The sequence below is a fragment of the Lontra canadensis genome, unplaced genomic scaffold (assembly GCF_010015895.1).
Source record: "Lontra canadensis isolate GAN:19392208 unplaced genomic scaffold, GSC_riverotter_1.0 scaffold5, whole genome shotgun sequence".
Taxonomy (NCBI): domain Eukaryota; kingdom Metazoa; phylum Chordata; class Mammalia; order Carnivora; family Mustelidae; genus Lontra; species Lontra canadensis.
Genome location: NW_022630999.1, coordinates 33,429,520 through 33,448,480, shown reverse-complemented (window position 1 = coordinate 33,448,480; position 18,961 = coordinate 33,429,520). Strand labels below are relative to the sequence as shown.

The 18,961-nt window shown below is 40.8% G+C and overlaps 1 protein-coding gene across 1 annotated transcript in view; it reads right to left on the bottom strand.

Moving 5' to 3' along the window:
- The window catches only part of DOCK2 (dedicator of cytokinesis 2), a 408,294-nt gene that overhangs the window by 258,321 nt on the left and 131,012 nt on the right, over positions 1–18,961 (bottom strand). The window contains 1 exon segment of the mRNA XM_032851775.1: positions 2,231–2,379. Within this exon segment, the coding sequence (XP_032707666.1) occupies positions 2,231–2,379 (149 nt within the window).

Sequence of the window (18,961 nt, the reverse complement as noted above, 5' to 3'; positions counted from 1 at the left end):
AGGGGAGCTCAGAGCTTCCCACTCACTTCTCAGCTTTGAAGCCCCTAGTACCCAGGGCATGTGAGACAGCAGGCTCTTCTCACCAGTGCCTGATGTTACCCAGTGTGCAAAATGATGGCAACCCATCAGAACAGAACACCAGGAGATGCTCACATGGGATGGGCAGAGCCTGAGCACTGCTTAACAATTGAACCGTGAACTTCTACTTAAATCAGGGAAATAGATAACCCATTATAAGTGTGTTCCTCTAACAGGGGTCCACTGGCATATCCCAACAAATCCAGGATTTTATCCCCATGAAAAGGGATGTGAGGATTACTGAACTGTAAGAAATATTGTAAATTATTTTCAACAGGAAGAGGTAGCATTCTTCAGGATGTTTCTGGAGAAACAAGGAGCCAACTCTAATGTTCCTATAGTACAAGTGAGAGTAAGACCAAACTCTCCCTTAACTTTTTGTAAAAGATCAAATAACAAAGACTGGAACCAGTTCAACAGCTGGTTGGTGAGTGCACTTATAAAAACACCCACCACCATTATGACAACATCACAGAATGAATCTTGCTTTATCCAAGCCTTTGGGCATTAATCTCCATCTCCCCCAAGAAAAAGAGGGAGGATAGGAAGAAAATGAGAGGGAAAGACCATGCTCTTGTATCTCTAATGCCCATGATTATGCAGAATTTGGAGTCTGACTGACCTGGATTTGATTTTTGACCATATCATTTATTTGCTGGCTGGCCTTGAATGTTAAGTCTATGAATTTCAGGTTTCTCACCTTTAAAATGGGAATAATAATCCTTAGCTCCAATCAGGGTGAGCAGAGAGAAAAGATAGATGGCATCTAGAAAACAGCAAATGAAGTAGTAGCTCTGATCTTTAGTTATTCATCCTTGAACATCCAGCTTCAATTCCTTTGAAAAGACTTCCTTGACAAAAATGAATACACACACACACACACACACACACACACTCAAAGTCTTTGTAGCTCCAGTATATTTTATATGCACCCATAAAATTTAGACATTATATTATGTTGCAATTGCTTATTTATATAATCTGTATAGATTTTCTTAAGGAAAGAGACCAGGCTTTGAGTGTCCTCAATGCCGGTCACATAGTTGATGTATCATATATATGAATGAATGGGTGAGTCAAGCTACTGCATTTACCTTGTAATGAGATAAGAAGCTTAATTAGGATGGAAAAAAATGGAAAGGACAAGACACATTAGGAAGTTGATAACAATCATTGACTAAGGGATACAAGCAGTAAAGGAATAAAATGAATGTTCTGTAGTGTTTTCTAATGATATCCAATCATAGATATAGTTCATCCAGAAAGCCCTTCTTTGAGCATTTTCTTGAGAGGAGAGGGGGTGGGGGGAAATACTTATATAAATACTTACAAAATACTTGGTTGTTTAAGTCTACCCAGTCCTCTGAAACCAGCCCATCTAGGAAAGGAGTGCTCTTGGACATTACACAAAGACAAGGTGAGGTTGCCAAATGAACCTAATTTAAATCAAGAACCATTACCTTTCTCTTCCAAATAAGAAATCTACAACTTTACCGTTACCACTAATCTATCTCCCTTGCTCTCTTCTGCATTCTCTGACCTTTTGGAAGCCCTCTACTTATTCCCCTGAAACTTTCTCTTTTGTGCCGTGGCTGCCTAATCTCTGGATGATGTCAACCAAATAGACATTGGATTCACTGGCACAGCCACCTCCCTACCACCATCCCACTCTTCATCCTGTCTCTAGAGTCTACGCCTGAGCAATGTGCTCAGCCAGAAAAAGCCTTAACTGTTTTCATCATTGCAGGAGATAACCAAAGAAACAAAATCAAAGTAAATCAGCTAAAACAAAAAAACAGACGAGAGTTTTCTTGACTGTGTAGGCATAAGAAACTCTCCCTCTGGCCTTTGCAAGCAAAGGTTTTAGTAAATGGACAAATCATCTAAAAAGCTTGCAATATGTCCATACCTACCCCCTGAGAAATCCTGTCCAATAAGAAATATGGTGACATAATGCTACATGTTTAACTCCAATCCCTAAGCCATCTTTCATAGCCATGGGGGTTAGTCACTGGAAAAGTAGGCCCGCTGAGCAAGCCATTGACTTTTATCTTTAGACTTCAACTGCGATTCATCAGCATCAATATTTTAGAGCTTAATCAGCTCACTGCTAGTCTGAGTCCAGGACATCTACATCATCGTGAGGACTCACCGCATCCTGACAGCTGAGGACCTCCAAAATGCTGTTGAGTAGTTCGACACAGTACTTCTTCTCCTGGACCTGGTGTTGCATCTCATCCTTCTGTTCCAGCAGCTCCTTCAGTTCTTTGGTGATGACAGGAAGAAGAATGTCCCGGCACTCTGGGAAGGAGGCAATTCAGAGGCATTTGAGCATCCCTATTCTGTAGTTCCTTTCCCTCCTTTTCTTTCTTTCTTTCCTTCCTTCCTTCTAGATAATTTTTCATTAAATAAGTAATTCATGATATGTTTTCCCTATAAAAATTTTAACTATGAAAAATTAGGTTAAGATTTCCTTAGACCTTCATTCACAATTCTAGTCCCTCCAGTCCCAACACTCACTCCCCAGAGGAAACCAATTCTTTTATTTCATATATATGTGTGTTAAAGAAATGTATATGCATATACATACATACATATAAAATTTATGTATGTGTATGCATTTAAAAATGTACCAGTATAAAATATGTAGTATCATTTTGATTTGGCCTCCACTTAAGTAAAATATATTATACTGTGATGATAAACCCTCATGATCTTTTTATAGTTTCACATATGTATCAGGATAAGACATATAGTGTCATTTTGTTTTTGTGTCCTTTTCATAAAAGGAGATTATGCTCTATCTTATCTTATGCCTTGATTTGTACCTTGAGTTTTCTTCAGTCACCTATTGAAGCACTCACCTTCTTGGAGCACTTTCTATGTTATTACACATAGCGATCAACTGAATCATTTGTAGTTGTTGTATAGTATTCTCTATTATGGATATATTTTTTTATTTAGTAATAGCCCTAGCGATGAACATTTTTCACTGGCACAGACAGTACAAAAGTGAACAGCCTTCTACTTGCATCCTTACGCACAATGGTTTTCATTTGAAATAAATTAAAATATTCACTGAAAAAGGTATCTCTCTTAGCATTGCTGTCTCAGGAAATTTCTGGAAAGTTCTGGAATCCTACACAGCTTTGTTTCTGTATTTCTCTTGAAAATGGCAAAGCTTCCAAGGCCCAAAAAATAATTCCCAAAATTTTTCAAATTACCTCCACCCATCTACTCAGCTTCTAGAGATGAGATGTAAATCCTATACCCCAAGATTTCATTTTAATTCAATTTAATTCAATTAAAACAAACAGGTATTGAACATCGTTGATGAGGAAGGCTATACTTCCAGAAGTATAGCAGTAAGATAAGATTCTCACCCATTAGATACTTAGAATCTGACAAAGATCAGCAGCAGCAAAAACAAAGAGCAATGGCAGAACACAGAATAAGATAAAGGTGGGATGAAGTAGAAAACATCTCTTGTTCTGTCACCCCAACATCTATACCATCTCCTGGCACAGCACCTTGGTTTCACTCTGGGGACCCACCCTGCTGAGGACTATAAGCCTAGGGACACTCTCATGAGGCTGCTGGCCCTTCTCTGGACAGGGACTAGATATCTGATCCTAATTAGAATGACCCCTGAAATCTGAATCTTGAGGGAATTTTAACAACAGTTGCTGCCATTGCTAACATACTGAATGCTTACAATGTGCCAGGCACTGTATTAAGTGTCTTGCGGGGATTACCTCCGTCAATCTTTCCAATGACTTTGGAGGTCAATTCCACTATTTCCCCATTTCACTGAAGAGGAAACAGAAGGATGTGCCCAAGTGTACATAGCTATTATCTTCTAAAGGAATTCTGGCATGTAACTTGGGAAATTTTTGTTTGTTAGAGAAAATGGTATATGTTTGCAAGCTCAATGTTGGAAAGCTAGGTGAGTTCATTTGAAGTTCTAAACTCTTTACCATCGTATGAATGACTTTCTCAACTTCCTGAAACTTAACTTCCCAACTCTGCCTTCAGTCACATTGTCATAAATAAAACCAGCTGGAAGCTAAGAATTGTGCGTTCTCTAAGTTAGAAGAGGATGGTAAATTCTTCCTCTTTGAGAAGTTATTTTTGAAAGTAAAATAAAAGAAATTTAAAACACAACAAAAAGTCTTGCTCTCCCACAGTTCTCTGCCCAAAAGGGCATCCTCAAAAGATGTGTTTTAAGGAGATTTGTGTCCCTGCAACATATAGGGTAGCTGGAGGAAGAAAAGGGGGCAGAGACCCTGCAAAGGGCAGAAACCCGTGCATATGCCACTGCAATAGCCCAGGTGATGACAAATGAGACTATTAAGTGCTGGGTTCTGCCCCTCTAAAGTTCCAGCCTCTGAGCAACCTTTTGGTCTTTTGTTGAAGCTAAAGAGTTAAAAGGACTGGAAAATAAGGTAGTAAGAAATAGATCAAGAATAGTCAACCGTCCCGAGTTTAAAGCATAAGAAGACAATGTCTTAGTCTAAAACAGCCTGTTGTGACTCAAGATTAAAATAATTTAAAACTCTGTAAAATGGCATCACCAGGGCCTAGAGTGATATGTAAAGAGATATGTAAAGACAGAAAAGAGGTTAATCCATTCAGGCAGTTAATTAACTCCTTCATTCATTTAGCTGGTCTACTACATTCAATGAAGGCTCCCTAAGCGGCAATCACTATTCTGTGGTGGGAGGTAATGGTCAGGGGTTACTGGCCCATTGCAGCAGCAAAGCCAACACAAGTAAGAAGCAGGAGTAAATAGGGAAAAACCTGGTACCTCTACCTCTTGGGAGTGACAGCCTGTTAGGACTGTTCATACAACAGAGCTGTGTGGTAACAAAGGTCAAGGTTTTCCTTAAAGGTTCATTCTGTTGATGTTCTAGTTGAGATCCTTCTGTTAGATCCCATTACAAACATAAGAACTCAAGGGAAAAGGCCACTTGGGAGATTTTAGATGTTAATGTAGATCTCCTCGGGAAGTCACCAGAAACTTTAAATTCTACTTCAAATAGAGTTAAAATAGCAGATCCTCATGGTCTCGTTTTGAGCTCTCCATCCCTACCAAGTATTTAAGTAGTAGTTAAGTGGTCTATGGATAGGGATGGTGAGAGGGTATTGGAAGAGTCAGATGAAGGGATAAGCTAAATGGTTGTTAAGTCCTCATCCCAAAGTCTATGATTCCCATGAAACACAGGTTCAGAGGAAGTGGCTAGAGCTAGGGTTTATTTGCCAGTTGGAAAGAAAGTGGATGTGCTTGCATTGTTTACGAACTACTGATGTAGGCGCCCCAGACCAGGCCCCGGCAGAAGCACTGGTCTATCAGTCTGAAAGTCCTCTCCTTCACAGATTATCAAAAACCCAGCATCCCCACGAGAGACAAAGCCTCCTGGTGCTGAGAGTCAGCAAAATTTTAGCTGAGGAGGCCATTAATAACGTGGCCTGCTTTTCAGAAAGTACTTTGTCTTCTCATTAACCATGATTTCTCAGAAACGTCTGGCTCCTCTGTTGTGAAATGAAATAATTTTTCTTCTTTGTAATTGGAGCTGTGAAATTATATTAGCCTGTAGAGCTTCAGGAAGTAGCATTTCTAAATTGTGGCTTGATTGTCAAGCAAACAAACACAAACGGTCTAAAAGATAAATGTTGCCAGCGTCTTAAATCAATCTTTACAAGCAGAGCCAGTGAGTATCAGAGATCTGCAAACCCATGCCAGGTACGTGACACCCGACAAAGGTTGGGAGGTCTGCCACCAGGTGACAAGCCCAAATTGTAACTGGACCAGGACTTAAGAAACTGCAGAGCTATTCAACTCTGTATTGTCACAGAAAAGAGCTTTCTTTTGTTGACATGATGACAGAGAGGCCGATGTAGTGTTTCTGGGCTCTGGTTTCTTCCTTCTTGGAGAAAGTTTTGTCCTATGGAAGAAGGTGCTACTGCCAGCAGCCATAGCTCTCTTGAAGTGTCATATGCTTTTGCAATCATTGCAAGACTCAGTGACTCTTTAAATATGAAGGTCCTTTCCCTTGCCTCCATGTCCATAATATTAGCCCCATAGAAAGAATGAAATGGAGATGCTTTTTCCATTTTGGAAAATCACCTTGAGATGCATCAGGCCAAAACTACATCTGTGACCACAGCCCCAACCCAGCTCCAGAGGGAAACACACCTAAGAACCACATAAGAACTCAGCGTCTTCCCCCACAGGTCCACTCCTCCTCTGCTCTGTCTCAGAGTGAAGGCACCCAGTCACCCAGTCGGCCAAACAAAGTTGCTTCCTCTCTCTGAAACCAATGCCAGTCCACCATGAAGTCATATCCATCCTGCCCTCAAGCTAGCCTTCTCCACACTCCATTCCAAGTCTCCCAAACCGATCTCCCCATTTCCAAACTCAGTAGCGGGAATTTCCCCCAAACTCAAACCTGACCACAGGACTTGCTGCTTGAAATTCTTCCATGGTTTCCAATTGTCCTCAAGGTAAGTATTTTGAACTCTGTGGCATAGTTGAAAGTCCTTTGTGACCAAACCCTTCCTACTTCCCCATATTCTACTTCCCACGCTGTCCCAGCCTCTTCCTCTCCGGCTTCTCAGTTTTTGCGCAGAATGCTTTTATCCCATCCATTTTTACTTACTTCTTGCCTTCTAGGTAACTTAAATGCCAAAACCCCCAGGACAACATCCCAGATACCCCAATATGTCTTAGGTGACCCTCTCTTATGCTCCTGTAGCACACAAACTTCTGTCTTAATCATTTGTCACACTACATGGTCATTGTGTGATGGGATGAGCAGTGAGATCCTTGTTATCACCTCAGAAATGAAGTTGAGGCCCCAAACTGAAAACAAAAGACGTAATTACCCCACACTCTAAATGCAAATTGTCACCAGTAGCAAGGGTACGCCTCAAGGTTTTCTGAGAGGTACCGGTTCAGTACTGGCCCCACACCAATCTCCATGCACCTGACAGAGGATCGGCAGAGGTCTTTGGATATAATGTGATATCCATAAAGAAAAGCCCCATAGTGGACGTGGAGTAAGGAGGAGCCAAAGGGACCACTCATGAAATGTATGAAGATGAGACTGGCACCTTATGTCTCCACTAGAGACATGTTGGCGGATCTTCGAGCCCAGATGCATCCCAGTTCTGCCAACAGAATGGAGAGACATGAGAAGACTTGGGAGCCCTGCTCTCACCAGAGGGAGAAGGGTTAAACTCAAGCAAGGTGTCCATGTTGGGCTTGGTCACATCCTCAGTGTAGTTACCCCGTGTCTAAACCTGTCTATTGCATCCTTCACTTGGAGTTTCATAGCCAGCCCCTTACTTTGTCACCAACACAGGTTAATTGATTCTTCAAACCCATTCCATATTTTACAGGCTTTAAGGTGAAACTCATTCTGCTTTAGCCAAGTTCCTATTGACCAAAAGGTGAATTCAGCTCAGCTCAGTCCTCATGGGAGACTGTGAGGAGCTTGTGGTTATCAAGGCTTGTCCTGTCCTCCCCACAGCCCTTTTGGCAAACAGATAAAATGCCTAATTGAAGCCCCAAATTCTCCCTAGGCAGGCTGAGCAATGCAAACTTGGCTCAGTGCTTTTGTCTGTTTGGTTGGGGACCGTTCTCAGGTGTCAGAGGCCATGCGGTTAGATCAGCTGGACATGGAGGAGGACCTCCACACACAACTCCTCTGACAGATAACAATTTGTTCTCACAACCTCCCTCCTCCAGCCAGTGTGTCACAAAGAAAAGTAATTCCACCCACTGGGAAATCAATAACTACCCACAGACTTCATATTCTGGATCAGGTTACAAGCCTCTTACAACTCTACTAGCATTTTCCCCCCACATTCTTCAGCTGCAACTCATGATTCACTTTTCTTACCTCCCTGAAAGCACACCTAATTACAATATCCAGAATTGTCCCTCACTCCCCCTCCAGCCTGCATCTGCTATGATACACGTCCTTACTTTATGGACCTTGAGGGCCAAAATATGTCTCCCCAGCTAAACAAACACAGCCTATTTGGAGATTTCAGAACTCAGCAACTGTAAAAAAATTCTCCTTAGGTATCTTAGAGGGGTGAATGCTTAAGAAGAAATATACTTCCAGAACTTTATTGGAGATACCCATTTCACTTTCAATCCCAGCTATTGCTTTTACCACATATCCTTTATATCTAACATGAGACATGACATTGCACTAAACCTGTAAGAAAATGCCCTATAAGAAGTTGAAACTGACCATTCAGAAACATAGTGATGACAGGACAGGTAGATAGATTTATTGTTGCTGGAATTAAGAGGATGTATATTTGTGTCCCAAAAAAGTCACACTGATTATAAATATAATTTGTAAGTTCTGGTAATCTACATGTTATCTATTTATGTCTTAGATATTTATGTCTATATCTATATAGATATAGATATATAGATATGGAGATATGGAGAGAGAGAGAAAGAGGGAGAGATCAAATAATTACTCTAACAAATACTGTTTTATTGGATGTTATATTCTAGTGGATATCAAAAACAATTCACAAGGATAATAATTGTCTTAGGTTGGATTCTCCAGAAGCAAACTTAGAGATGCAGTTTGGGTGAAGGTGACTTACTTATCAAGAGGTGTTCCAGAAAACACTGGAAGGGGAATGGAGAAGTGGGACCATCAAGGGGGAGGAGGCTAAGTAGGCTGCAAAGGCAGGCAAGTGTCACAGAAAGTGAATACTGGAAGCAGTGGGGGCCACAGGGACAAAGCAGCTAGGGTATTTCAGCCCTGGGGATGGACAGCCATGGGCACCGTGAGTGCTCCCAGCACAGAGACAAGCAGCCTAAGGACAGCCCAGGGAAGCTGGTGTCAGTTTGTTGGGAGAGAAAGTCCTCTTGGAGCTGTTGGGCACAAAAATGCTCATGGATCACAGGAAGCACGAAGCCCTGGAGTTGATGTTGCAATGACAAATAAAGACAGCTGTCAGCAAGACAATGAGCTGGGCAAAAGGAGAAGGAGAGTCTGGGCGTGCAGGGAAGACCATTCCACTTGAGGAACTTAAGAAGGCCTCCCTGAGATGGAGATTCTTGAGCTGAGACCGGAGGGTAAGAAGGAAACAGCTTGCAGAGATCTCAGGAGAGAGCATTCCAAGCAGTGGAAACAGCATGTGAAAGGGCCTCGGGTGGAAATTTGCCTAACACGTTGAAGGAATCACATGGACCAAGTGTAGCCAGATTGTAGAACATGGGGAGCATAATAACGAGATGACAAACTTGGAGAGTCCAACTGGGGCCAGATCTCATCAGACGCTATGGCCCGTGGTGAGGAGTTTCACCCTTGGGTAGAGATAAACAGGGTTTGTTTTTATATTTTTTATGAGTGTTGGGGGTAGGCCTAGAGAGGAAGGCAGAACACTCCCAAGGCTTTTTGAGGAGGGAAAGAAGAGGTCTAATGTTTATTGAGCCCTCACTATTTACGAGGTATTCTCTGTATGAAGAGTTTATCATTATACATATTTTGTGGATGAGGAAACTGAAGCTCAGAGAGGTTCAGTAACTTGCCTAATACCACACAGCTGCGATTTAAGCCTAGAACAGGGCCCACGTTCACATCTACCGAGCTATCCTGTCTCCTTACAGTAACAGCGATGGGGAGAGAAGATGAAAGCTTGATTAGTTTGTAGCACGTGAAACATACAGAAGTGGGAAGACTTGGGGCAGAGTTAACATGTCTTGCTGATGAATTAGAGGTGCAAGCCCATGCGTTTTGAACATTTGAGTGAGAGAATAATAGATTCATTTTAGGGTTTACTAAAGTGGGCTCTAATCATGGGGGCCATTTCATTGCCTCAACTCGCAAGTAATGAAAAGTTTCCCATCAACATTTCTCTGATGGCGTGAAGCGGCTACAGAGGTGGCCTGTCATCGCGCCTTCTGCAAGCTTTTAGGGCATAATTGGTCTGTTCTGACATGTACCTCTCTCACTTACCCCTTTTTGCACTTTCTGAGATCATTTTCAGTTCCACTGCTGACCCGCCTCCCCTCAGCCAGCTCACTCATTAAACCATAATCCAGCTCCACAGAAAGTGCTTTTAGGAAAATAAAGGTGCAGACGTGGCCAATTGAGTCATGACCCCAAATTTGATTTGTCCCTAACGCTTAGAACAATTACATTCACAGTGTCACACCAGATGAGTATAGCTCGGCCTGTTATAAGACTGTCTCTCCCACCTCCTAACCCTGACTAATGGAAGGAGAAGCAAATGGAAAAGCTTGGGGTGGAACCAAGTGGCCTTTATATGGATAATCTGGGCCATCATTAAAGAAAGATTCCCATCAAAGTACTATGCTCCATTTCAAATTCATGCAAGAGGAGAAATGAGTCAAGTTAGCTTTTTGGCTGCAAAGAGCTGTGTCTTACATCCCATGTGCTCATTTGATTCTAATTCAGTGACTTCTGGAATTCAAATTAATTTATAAGCACTTAGGACACCTATTACAACAGTCAGTACCACCCACACCCGTCCAGGGCTTATCATCCCTGACCCACTGCCTCTCTTCCACACTATGCTACACAGATCCCTTAATCCCTTTACCTCAGGCCCTGGCCCTTCCGAGACTCAACAGGATTCGATGGCTTCATGAATTTCACTCTATACTTAACCAAGAACTCTTTCACCTTTAACTCTTTCTGAGCTAATTTGCGGAGGTATACTCAGAATTTTCTCAGCAGTAGGAGTCATTATAACAAAAGTTTTAATGAAGGGTAGAAACCATTTATCCAGAAATCTCTTAAGAATGAAAGGGAATGGGAGGGGGAATATTAAGTATGAGACAGGCAACATACATTGAACTCCTTCTCAGTGCCAGGCACCACACTAAATATGTATTTAATCATTACCAAAACCTATTCCATATATTATGTTATCCCCATTTTACAGATGAGAAATTAGGAGCTCCAAGCCGCTTACCCAGGTCAATTAGCTAGGGTGACTACAACTGAGGCAAGATTCCAACACTGGCCTGTCTGGCTTCAATGGTAGCACCATTCCAACTCCACTCACACGTGCATGAGCAGAGACAATCATTCCCAGCTCCTAGATTTTGCCTGCATGAGGCAACCACCCTCTGAACTTGTCAGCTCCCTCAAGCTGGCCTGAAATAGAAAGTCCAAGATCCTGGTCCATTGATTTGTTTAATGGTTGGTTATTTTTGTTTGTTTGTTTGTTTTTGTTTTTTGTTTTGTTTTGTTTTAGTAAGGGTTATGGTCCCAGGGGAAGAAAACAAACAAACAAATTCCAGACCTGGAATCCTAAACAATAATGAGCTTGGTGATTCAATCTTCCATCATTCACTTTCATTTTGTTAATTCAACCAACCATTTCTTGAGCTACAATTGATTGAGCTTACCCGTCTCACCAAAGTTGGTTAGCAAAGAGCAATCATGACTTTCAAACCATTCACTGCCTTTTCCTAGAAGACAGTGAGAGCCTGGAGCGAGATATCTAATCTCAATCAAGTCCTGTTTCCTACAGTTCCTGGAACAATCTTGTCACACAGTAGGATCCTAATAAGTGTTAGATGAATGAATGAGTGTTTGCTGATTTCAGAGAGGGAGCCCTGTCTGCCTACTGAGGGTAACTCTCAGAATCAGAACCCCATTTAGTGTCGAGTTATTGCAATATTTATTACTTGGTGCTGTCCTTGAAGAAACCAAGTGACAGTAGCTGGGGGCTGGGGAAGGGATGTTTAAGGAGCAGAAAAGTATGTGTGCTTCTTCCTTTCCCCACCTTCCCTGAGCAGCCCTTCTGACAATACCTTCCCATTCTTGGGTTTACCCCATCACAGAGGCAACGATGGGAAGTGGACAGAACTCTGGATCAAGGGTCCAGAGACTTAGATCTGGGTCCTAGCCTCAGTGCTGCTAGGCTGTGTAGCCTCAGATAGGTCATTTTACCTCCCTTCCTCTAAAACTGGGGATTAAAATGCCTAATTCCTAAGAGGACCCAAATAAGACATCATACAAATTCAGTTGTAGTTATTTAGTAAGGTGTGGGGATCTGATGTTACGCCTAAAGGTTTTAGGATCCAAAGAAAAGCACATGGGAACTTCAGTTTCCTTCAGCTGCAGCCGACATCTATACTTGACAAAACGCCTGCACCAGGCATGCTGGAATGAAATGGATTCGAAGCTATTACCTGTATCATTCAAACAAAGTGCACTGCTGTCTGAAATACCAAACTCGGAGGACTGCGTTCGAAGAGGTGGATATAAATTGAAATGATTGGGATATACGCCTTGGATTTTTATGTTCCCTTTTGTGTGTGGAGAGACTAGAAGAGAGCTCAGGTAAGCTTTTTCTGAACATCCTTTTACATTTCTGTTTGCAACTTAGAATAATAATGCCACTTGCCCGCAATCCTCAAGCCGCCCCCTGAGCAGTCCTGTATTGCTGCCATCACAAAACGTATGAATACCAAGAAGAACAAAAACCAACAGCAATGTTTTGGATCAATATGAGCAGCCAGCATTCCATTTCTGGGAAAAGCACACTTCAAAAGCCTCTTGTTTACATTTTAAGGCTAACAGTGGGGCCCTTCATTTCAGAGAATTAAATGAGAAAATTCTCCTGGATTCAAGCATTAGCAAAATGGAATGGTTGTGTAATTGTCCCTAATCATCATCTGATTCTCTCTTCCTCTCACCTTCCCCATAACGGCTCCAGAGGAGAGAAGGCTGGGGCCCCTCTCATTTACAGCCCTACACATTTAAAATCCAGTGTTGCTCATTACAAAGGGAAAACAGAGAAGTGTAATATATTTCAAACAAGCTGAATAATTAGAAGCAAACTTCAAAGAAGGGTGGGGGGAATCACTGCCTTTTGCCCCCCACAAATAAAAGTGGAAATGGGGAGAATTTTTCCTCTGGCCTCTTCTTTTCTAAAAGCACTCAGCTAAGAAGGTAGAGAACAGAGACAGGGCTTTTGCCTGCTTAGTTTTTCCATTCCTGCAACAGCGTCCCCGTGAGCCCTCCCCTGGAAGGCCTAAAGCGAAAGAGTGATTTAAGAAATGAATCACATACATAGGCCCAATATTTTAATGAGTGGATCAAAGAGATCCCGTTTGGACTCTGAAGCCAATGAAAAGGAAACCTGGCTAAGATATGAGAAAGGAGAAAGTAAACAGAATAAATATCAGTCAACAACATGTAATAAGCTTTCTGTACAAAAGGAGGACAATATATGGTCTTTACCCTCAGGGCAGTCCAAGTATAATAAAGAAAAGAACCAGTCAATTGATAGGAATAGTATAAAAAATACATACAATGAAACGCACTGTATTTCCAATTATGCTCAGTCCCTGCCTCAAACTGTATGCCTATGAACCTCAAACTGTAGGCCTATGAAACTGACATTAATATTTTATTTTGGGCATGGCATGTTGATATGTTTATTATTAGTTATATATATTTCTTCCCAGGCTACCTTACTCCAAAAAGAGAAAAAAAAAAAAAGAAAAAGAAAGAAGATGACATACCAATGTAAAAGTTAACATAAGGGCTGAGGTGCCCTTAAAATGTAGCTGTCCACTAGTGTGATAAACTCTCAGCACAATAGAGGAAATCACCCAAGTTCTAGAGTTTGTTGGTCATTAAGGTAGAAGAGAACTAATTCAGCAAGAGAAACACAGGGTTTCCTGCTACTAAATTTTTAAAGAAATTTTTCATACTGAGTTAATGGTCTACATTCAAGTTTAGTAGTATTTAGCTGCTTTTGACATCAAACTGTGGAATTTTAACTCTGCAAAGAACCCAAGAAAAGCTAATGGCTTCAGTTCCTTTGAATGTGTCTTGTGCCTATGCAAAACATAAAAACTACAAATGGAAGAGGGTTTAGGACTGCATGCTTGTCCTTACATGGTACCTTCATTTATTTTTCATGCAAACAAATATTTATGGAGCACCTAACAAATGCCAAGCATCATAAAGGGCACGGAGGTGTATGGGACCAGGATGTAAGTGGCAAAGATAGAGAGAAGTGAACAAATTCAAGGCATATACAAGAAGATTCAAAGGCCTTAGTGATCGACTGAAAGTGAAAAATGAGGCACAAGAAAATTTGCAGGCTAGTTCCAAATGACTGGCAGAAAAATAAGAGAAGAGAAGAGGAGAAGGTTTTCATGAACAGAATGAATACAGCTTTGGAAATGTTGAGTTCGAGTACCCATAAGATGTTCAAATGGAGATGTCAAAGGGACAGCTGGCTAAATGTGTCTGAAAATGATCCACTACAAATGGGTAAGCATAAATTCAACTATATGGAAGACACATTGAACATGCCCGCATCCCAGAAAGCATTTAAAATGGATCATTATAGTGTATTTAACAGATTAGTACCTAACCGAAGTTTATTTGGTGACAGTCATGAAGGCCATGATGAGAGGAAAGGAAAAAGAAGGAAAAGGAGGGGAAAGAAGATACAAAAGACAAGGAAGAGGACGAGAAGAAAGTCAGGGTGGAAAAGTAGCAACACCTGGGGTCTGAATATGATGTCTGAGGACACATGTTGGGACAAGGGAGCTCAAAGGGGCGTGGAAACATGAGGGATTTTCACTTGAAATTTTTAGATTATCACAAAGACAGGTTTAGAGAGACCCCAAAGGTGGTTAAGCAGCCCACCTGTCCAGGGAATGTAGCCAATACACTTGTCAACACTGTCACTTTACTAAGTAGGAGCAAGTAGGAGCTGGAGGGCAGAGTTTTCTGGCAACAAGAATCAACCACTATTTCTTAGAGCACCTACAATGGACCCGACTGTTGAAACTTGGAAGGAACATAGCTAAAGTCTGGCCCTTTCCCTCAAGGACTCTCCGGCTAGAGCATCATGCACAGCCTACTAGCCCAGGACAAGCAAGTCATAGTCATTAAGTAGACTATGAAGAAGAGGAATGGAAAGAAGTATCAGCCATGAAGGAGACTCCACTCTCATTCCTCTGAGGCACTAGGGACCAGGCCTCACAATGAGTGCTACAGAACCAATGGCGGAGGATAGTAAGAGCAAGAATCTCTCTCTATCCTTGTTTCTATATCTGTACAGTGGAGAAAATGGAGGCTCCTTCCTTTACAAGGTTTCAAGAATAAAATAATATGTGTAAAGCACTTGGAGCAGCACACTTGGACCATAATAAGCACTATATAAATGCAAACCACTATTGTTTATTTTTGTTTTAACTTCCGTATATGACTTTCTAGGTAGAAGAATGTGCTGTGGTTGCACGGGCGGATACATATGGAAAAAACTCATTGAACTGTACATTTAAGATTTGTGCATTTCACTATAGACAAATTACACCAAAGTTAAAAAATATATTGTTACCATGGAAGGTAATGTTAGTTTCCCTTCAGCAGGTGTACACAGTGAGACTTGAGGAAGTCAAGCAAGTTGTCTGAGATACTACACCAGATCGCAGCCTGCCTCCCTATGTCAGCTGAGCCTTGGTCCTCCACAGGGCTCAAGGCAGCAGTTACCCAAAGATGCTGTCCAGCGCTTGACTTGGAGAATCTTCTGCATGAGGCAAGAGCTGAGGTTCCCTCCTCTCTTCCATTCTTTCACCCACCTACCACCTTCTTCTTATTTCAGCTCAATTCCATTGTCTCATTAACTATTAAAACCAAAATCCTTGCCAAGTCACAACCTGCAGGGAAACTCTTAGAGAATGACTGGCAGTGAATAAGGAACACACCCCAAGCTCGTCAAATTCCATAGGGGCTGAGGATGCCCCACTAGGCACTGAAGTGCAGCCTCTCTAAGGAGGCACACAGCCCCTGCCAAGACAAAAAGCATCAGTGAGAAAAGAGTGAGTGATCCTCATTTACGAGGTGCTGTAGAAATTAATTTTGTATGCCTCTTCTGTTAGCAGTGTATCTGCATTAACTTTAATATGCAAGTTATCATGTTAATCTTTGATACTAAAAAAGAATGTATCGTCATTAACCTTCCTATCCCTGCATTTAGCAATGCAGTCTTTTTATTAGCCATACGCAAGAGAAGTAGCATTATTTCTTGGCGTCTCCACACTCTACCTATCTGTATGCAGGTCCACCGGTCACTTTGTAAAATCTCTGCTGATTCAGGAGCCCATTTTTCAAACATTTGACTCTAACTGCCCATAAGTCATCAGAAGTTGACTCCACCTTCCCCCTCATTTTTTTTCCCCAGAGTTCTCTAAATTAGAATGAATTTTCCACTGAAAGAATATTCCATGAAAAGAGAAAAAAAAAAAAAACACATGACGGTTAGTAGAAGGAGGCCCACAGCAGGAAGAAATATGAATAAGTTCTGAGTGATATTTATGAAAGGCAAGCTCATGCCAGGCTGGCAGTAATTGCTGTTCAGAGCTCCAGTATATTTGGGTAACTAAGTGACAGGTAAAACAGGAAGTTTCGCTTTGGAGAATAGGTAAACACAATAAGCAACATTGGAAGATTAGCCTTTAAGGATAATGGGAAAATCACCCAATAGAATAACCTAGTACGTCTTTCTCTTCATGTCTTTGCTTGATATATGTAAATTATAGGCAAAGGAAAGTTACCTATACCTCCATTTGACAGATAACTTTAATATTCCTACCCCATTCATTCCATACATTCTAATCTTTAAAATGTGATAATAGTAGGAAAACATTAGATAAATTGCCTTTTGCCACCTTTTTATTCCATTCACACCCTCCCATTGAACAGCGAGATGATGAGAAATCAAGGAACTTCTTAGAAGGGGAGAACAAAACAAGGATGAGGTCTACAATAGAATCTTAAAATAGAACATCAGTCCTTGAAAAATAAAACCAGTGTATGTTCTCAATAAATACAACAGTATACAGTTTGTAATTTATAATTACCTGCACACTGAAACTAAATTGTCTACCAATCCAGCTTTTTGGCTTTTAGGAAAACTTCTGATAATAGGATTGTAGACATATCTGGGTAGTTTTAGGTTCTCCTTTTAAATCTAATAACTGGGGACACCAGGGTATCTCAGTCAGTTAAAAATCTGCCTTCGGCTTGGGTCATGATCCCGGGGTCCTGGGATCGAGACCCACATCTGGCTCCTTGCTCAGCAGGGAACCAGCTTCTCCTTCTGCCTGCTGCTTTCCCTGCTTGTGCTGGCTATTTCTCTCTCTCTCTGACAAATAAATAAATAAAATCTTTTAAAATAATAAATCTAATAATTGTTTTTCTGGCTGGTACTTTAAAAAGACATGACATGAATAAGAAAGCAACTAGGATTCAGCCATATATATCCTCAAAGGGCCAAGAGGATTCTGAAGGGCAGAATCGAAGATTTTCCAAGGTTCAGCCATTTATTTTCCAAGTTAACCATTATTTTTGTCAATGTGAAACCCACCATGTACTGCTCATAATTTACACCCTGCAATATTATTCACCTAATATTTTTTCATAAACTAGCTGCATTCTAATCTGCTTACATACTTTTAAAAGAAAACTTTGCTATTTTTGTTAGAAAACCGGTATTGCTTGCCATACATGAAAGGTAAATGTAACAATCAATACTATTAAAAAAAAAAACTTTAATTAAATTCCAAGAGGAACTTAAGCCTGAAGTCTGCTCCCATGTTATCAAAGGAGATTAGTAGAGAAAGATTAAAGACAAAACAGCAAAAGCATATAATCCTTGACATAACCAGAAAGATTGAAAGGGAGTTGGAAGAGAATGATCTTCTGCTTCTGTGGTATAGTAGTTTATTGGTGCATACCTAAAATTATCCTCCATGCCAAGGAAAATACTTTTGCATATAGTGATACATATCCACACTTTGAAAAACACAAGTACCAAGAAAGAAATCAGAACTGGGATCCCAGGTTTCTCATCTCTGCAACTAACTCACTGCGTGACCTTGGGTAGGTCATGTAAAATGAGAAGGTTGGATCGGACAGTCTCTCCAAGGAGTTGCTCAACTCTATGTGTCTGTGTATTGTGAAACCTTTAAACATATTCTAGCATATCTTCACATCAACTAAAGTTTTCAGCTGTTAATTGCATTTACCCTGTTATCTGAAAGTGGTACCAGGAAGAAGTAGCAAAGATTTGAAAAGATCAGCTACTTTGGGGCAGAAGAGCCTTTGAAGCTGTTGTGTTGAAAAAAAAAAAAAAATCGATAAAATCGACTGCAATCCAGGCACAACAGAAGCTGACTGTCCAGGATATATGCCTGTGCATCCCTTGACTTTGGAAGCCAATGGGCAAAGCTCTGTCTTTAAATTGACCTTACAAACCATCACCTAATCATTTGCCTCAGTCAAGTGATAGTTTATGCCAGGTGACTAATAGAGGGTGTTGATTCAACTTATCAGTCTTACCTCCCCCTTCCTATAAGAAAAGTAGATTGAGGGGGAAAAAAAGATCAGTAGTAAAAAACCAGTAAGTAACTATAAGGTTGTTCATTTGCATGATCTGGTATAGCTAAGCAAGTTTCTATAACTGTAACAGAATGACAACAACCTAAAAAGTAACTATTATCAGAATTACAACAGTACGTATGTTTATTCTCTTTCTCACAGTTTTTTTCCTGTCTTGATATTCTGAAAAAGTCAATTTAAGCAACAATTTATTTTTAATGTTCTACATTGGCTTCACCTCTGAACTGATAATAATGAAAACAAAAACAATAATTATAAGTGAAAACTTAATGAAAATAATAATTATATTAATGTTAAGCTACCATTTATGGGCATTTTTATCATCCAGGGACTGTGCTAAGCATTATTTCATTTAATATTTATATCAGCCCTATTATTATCCCCATATTATGGATAAATAAACAGAACCAAAGAAGTGATATGACTTTTCCAAATTCGTA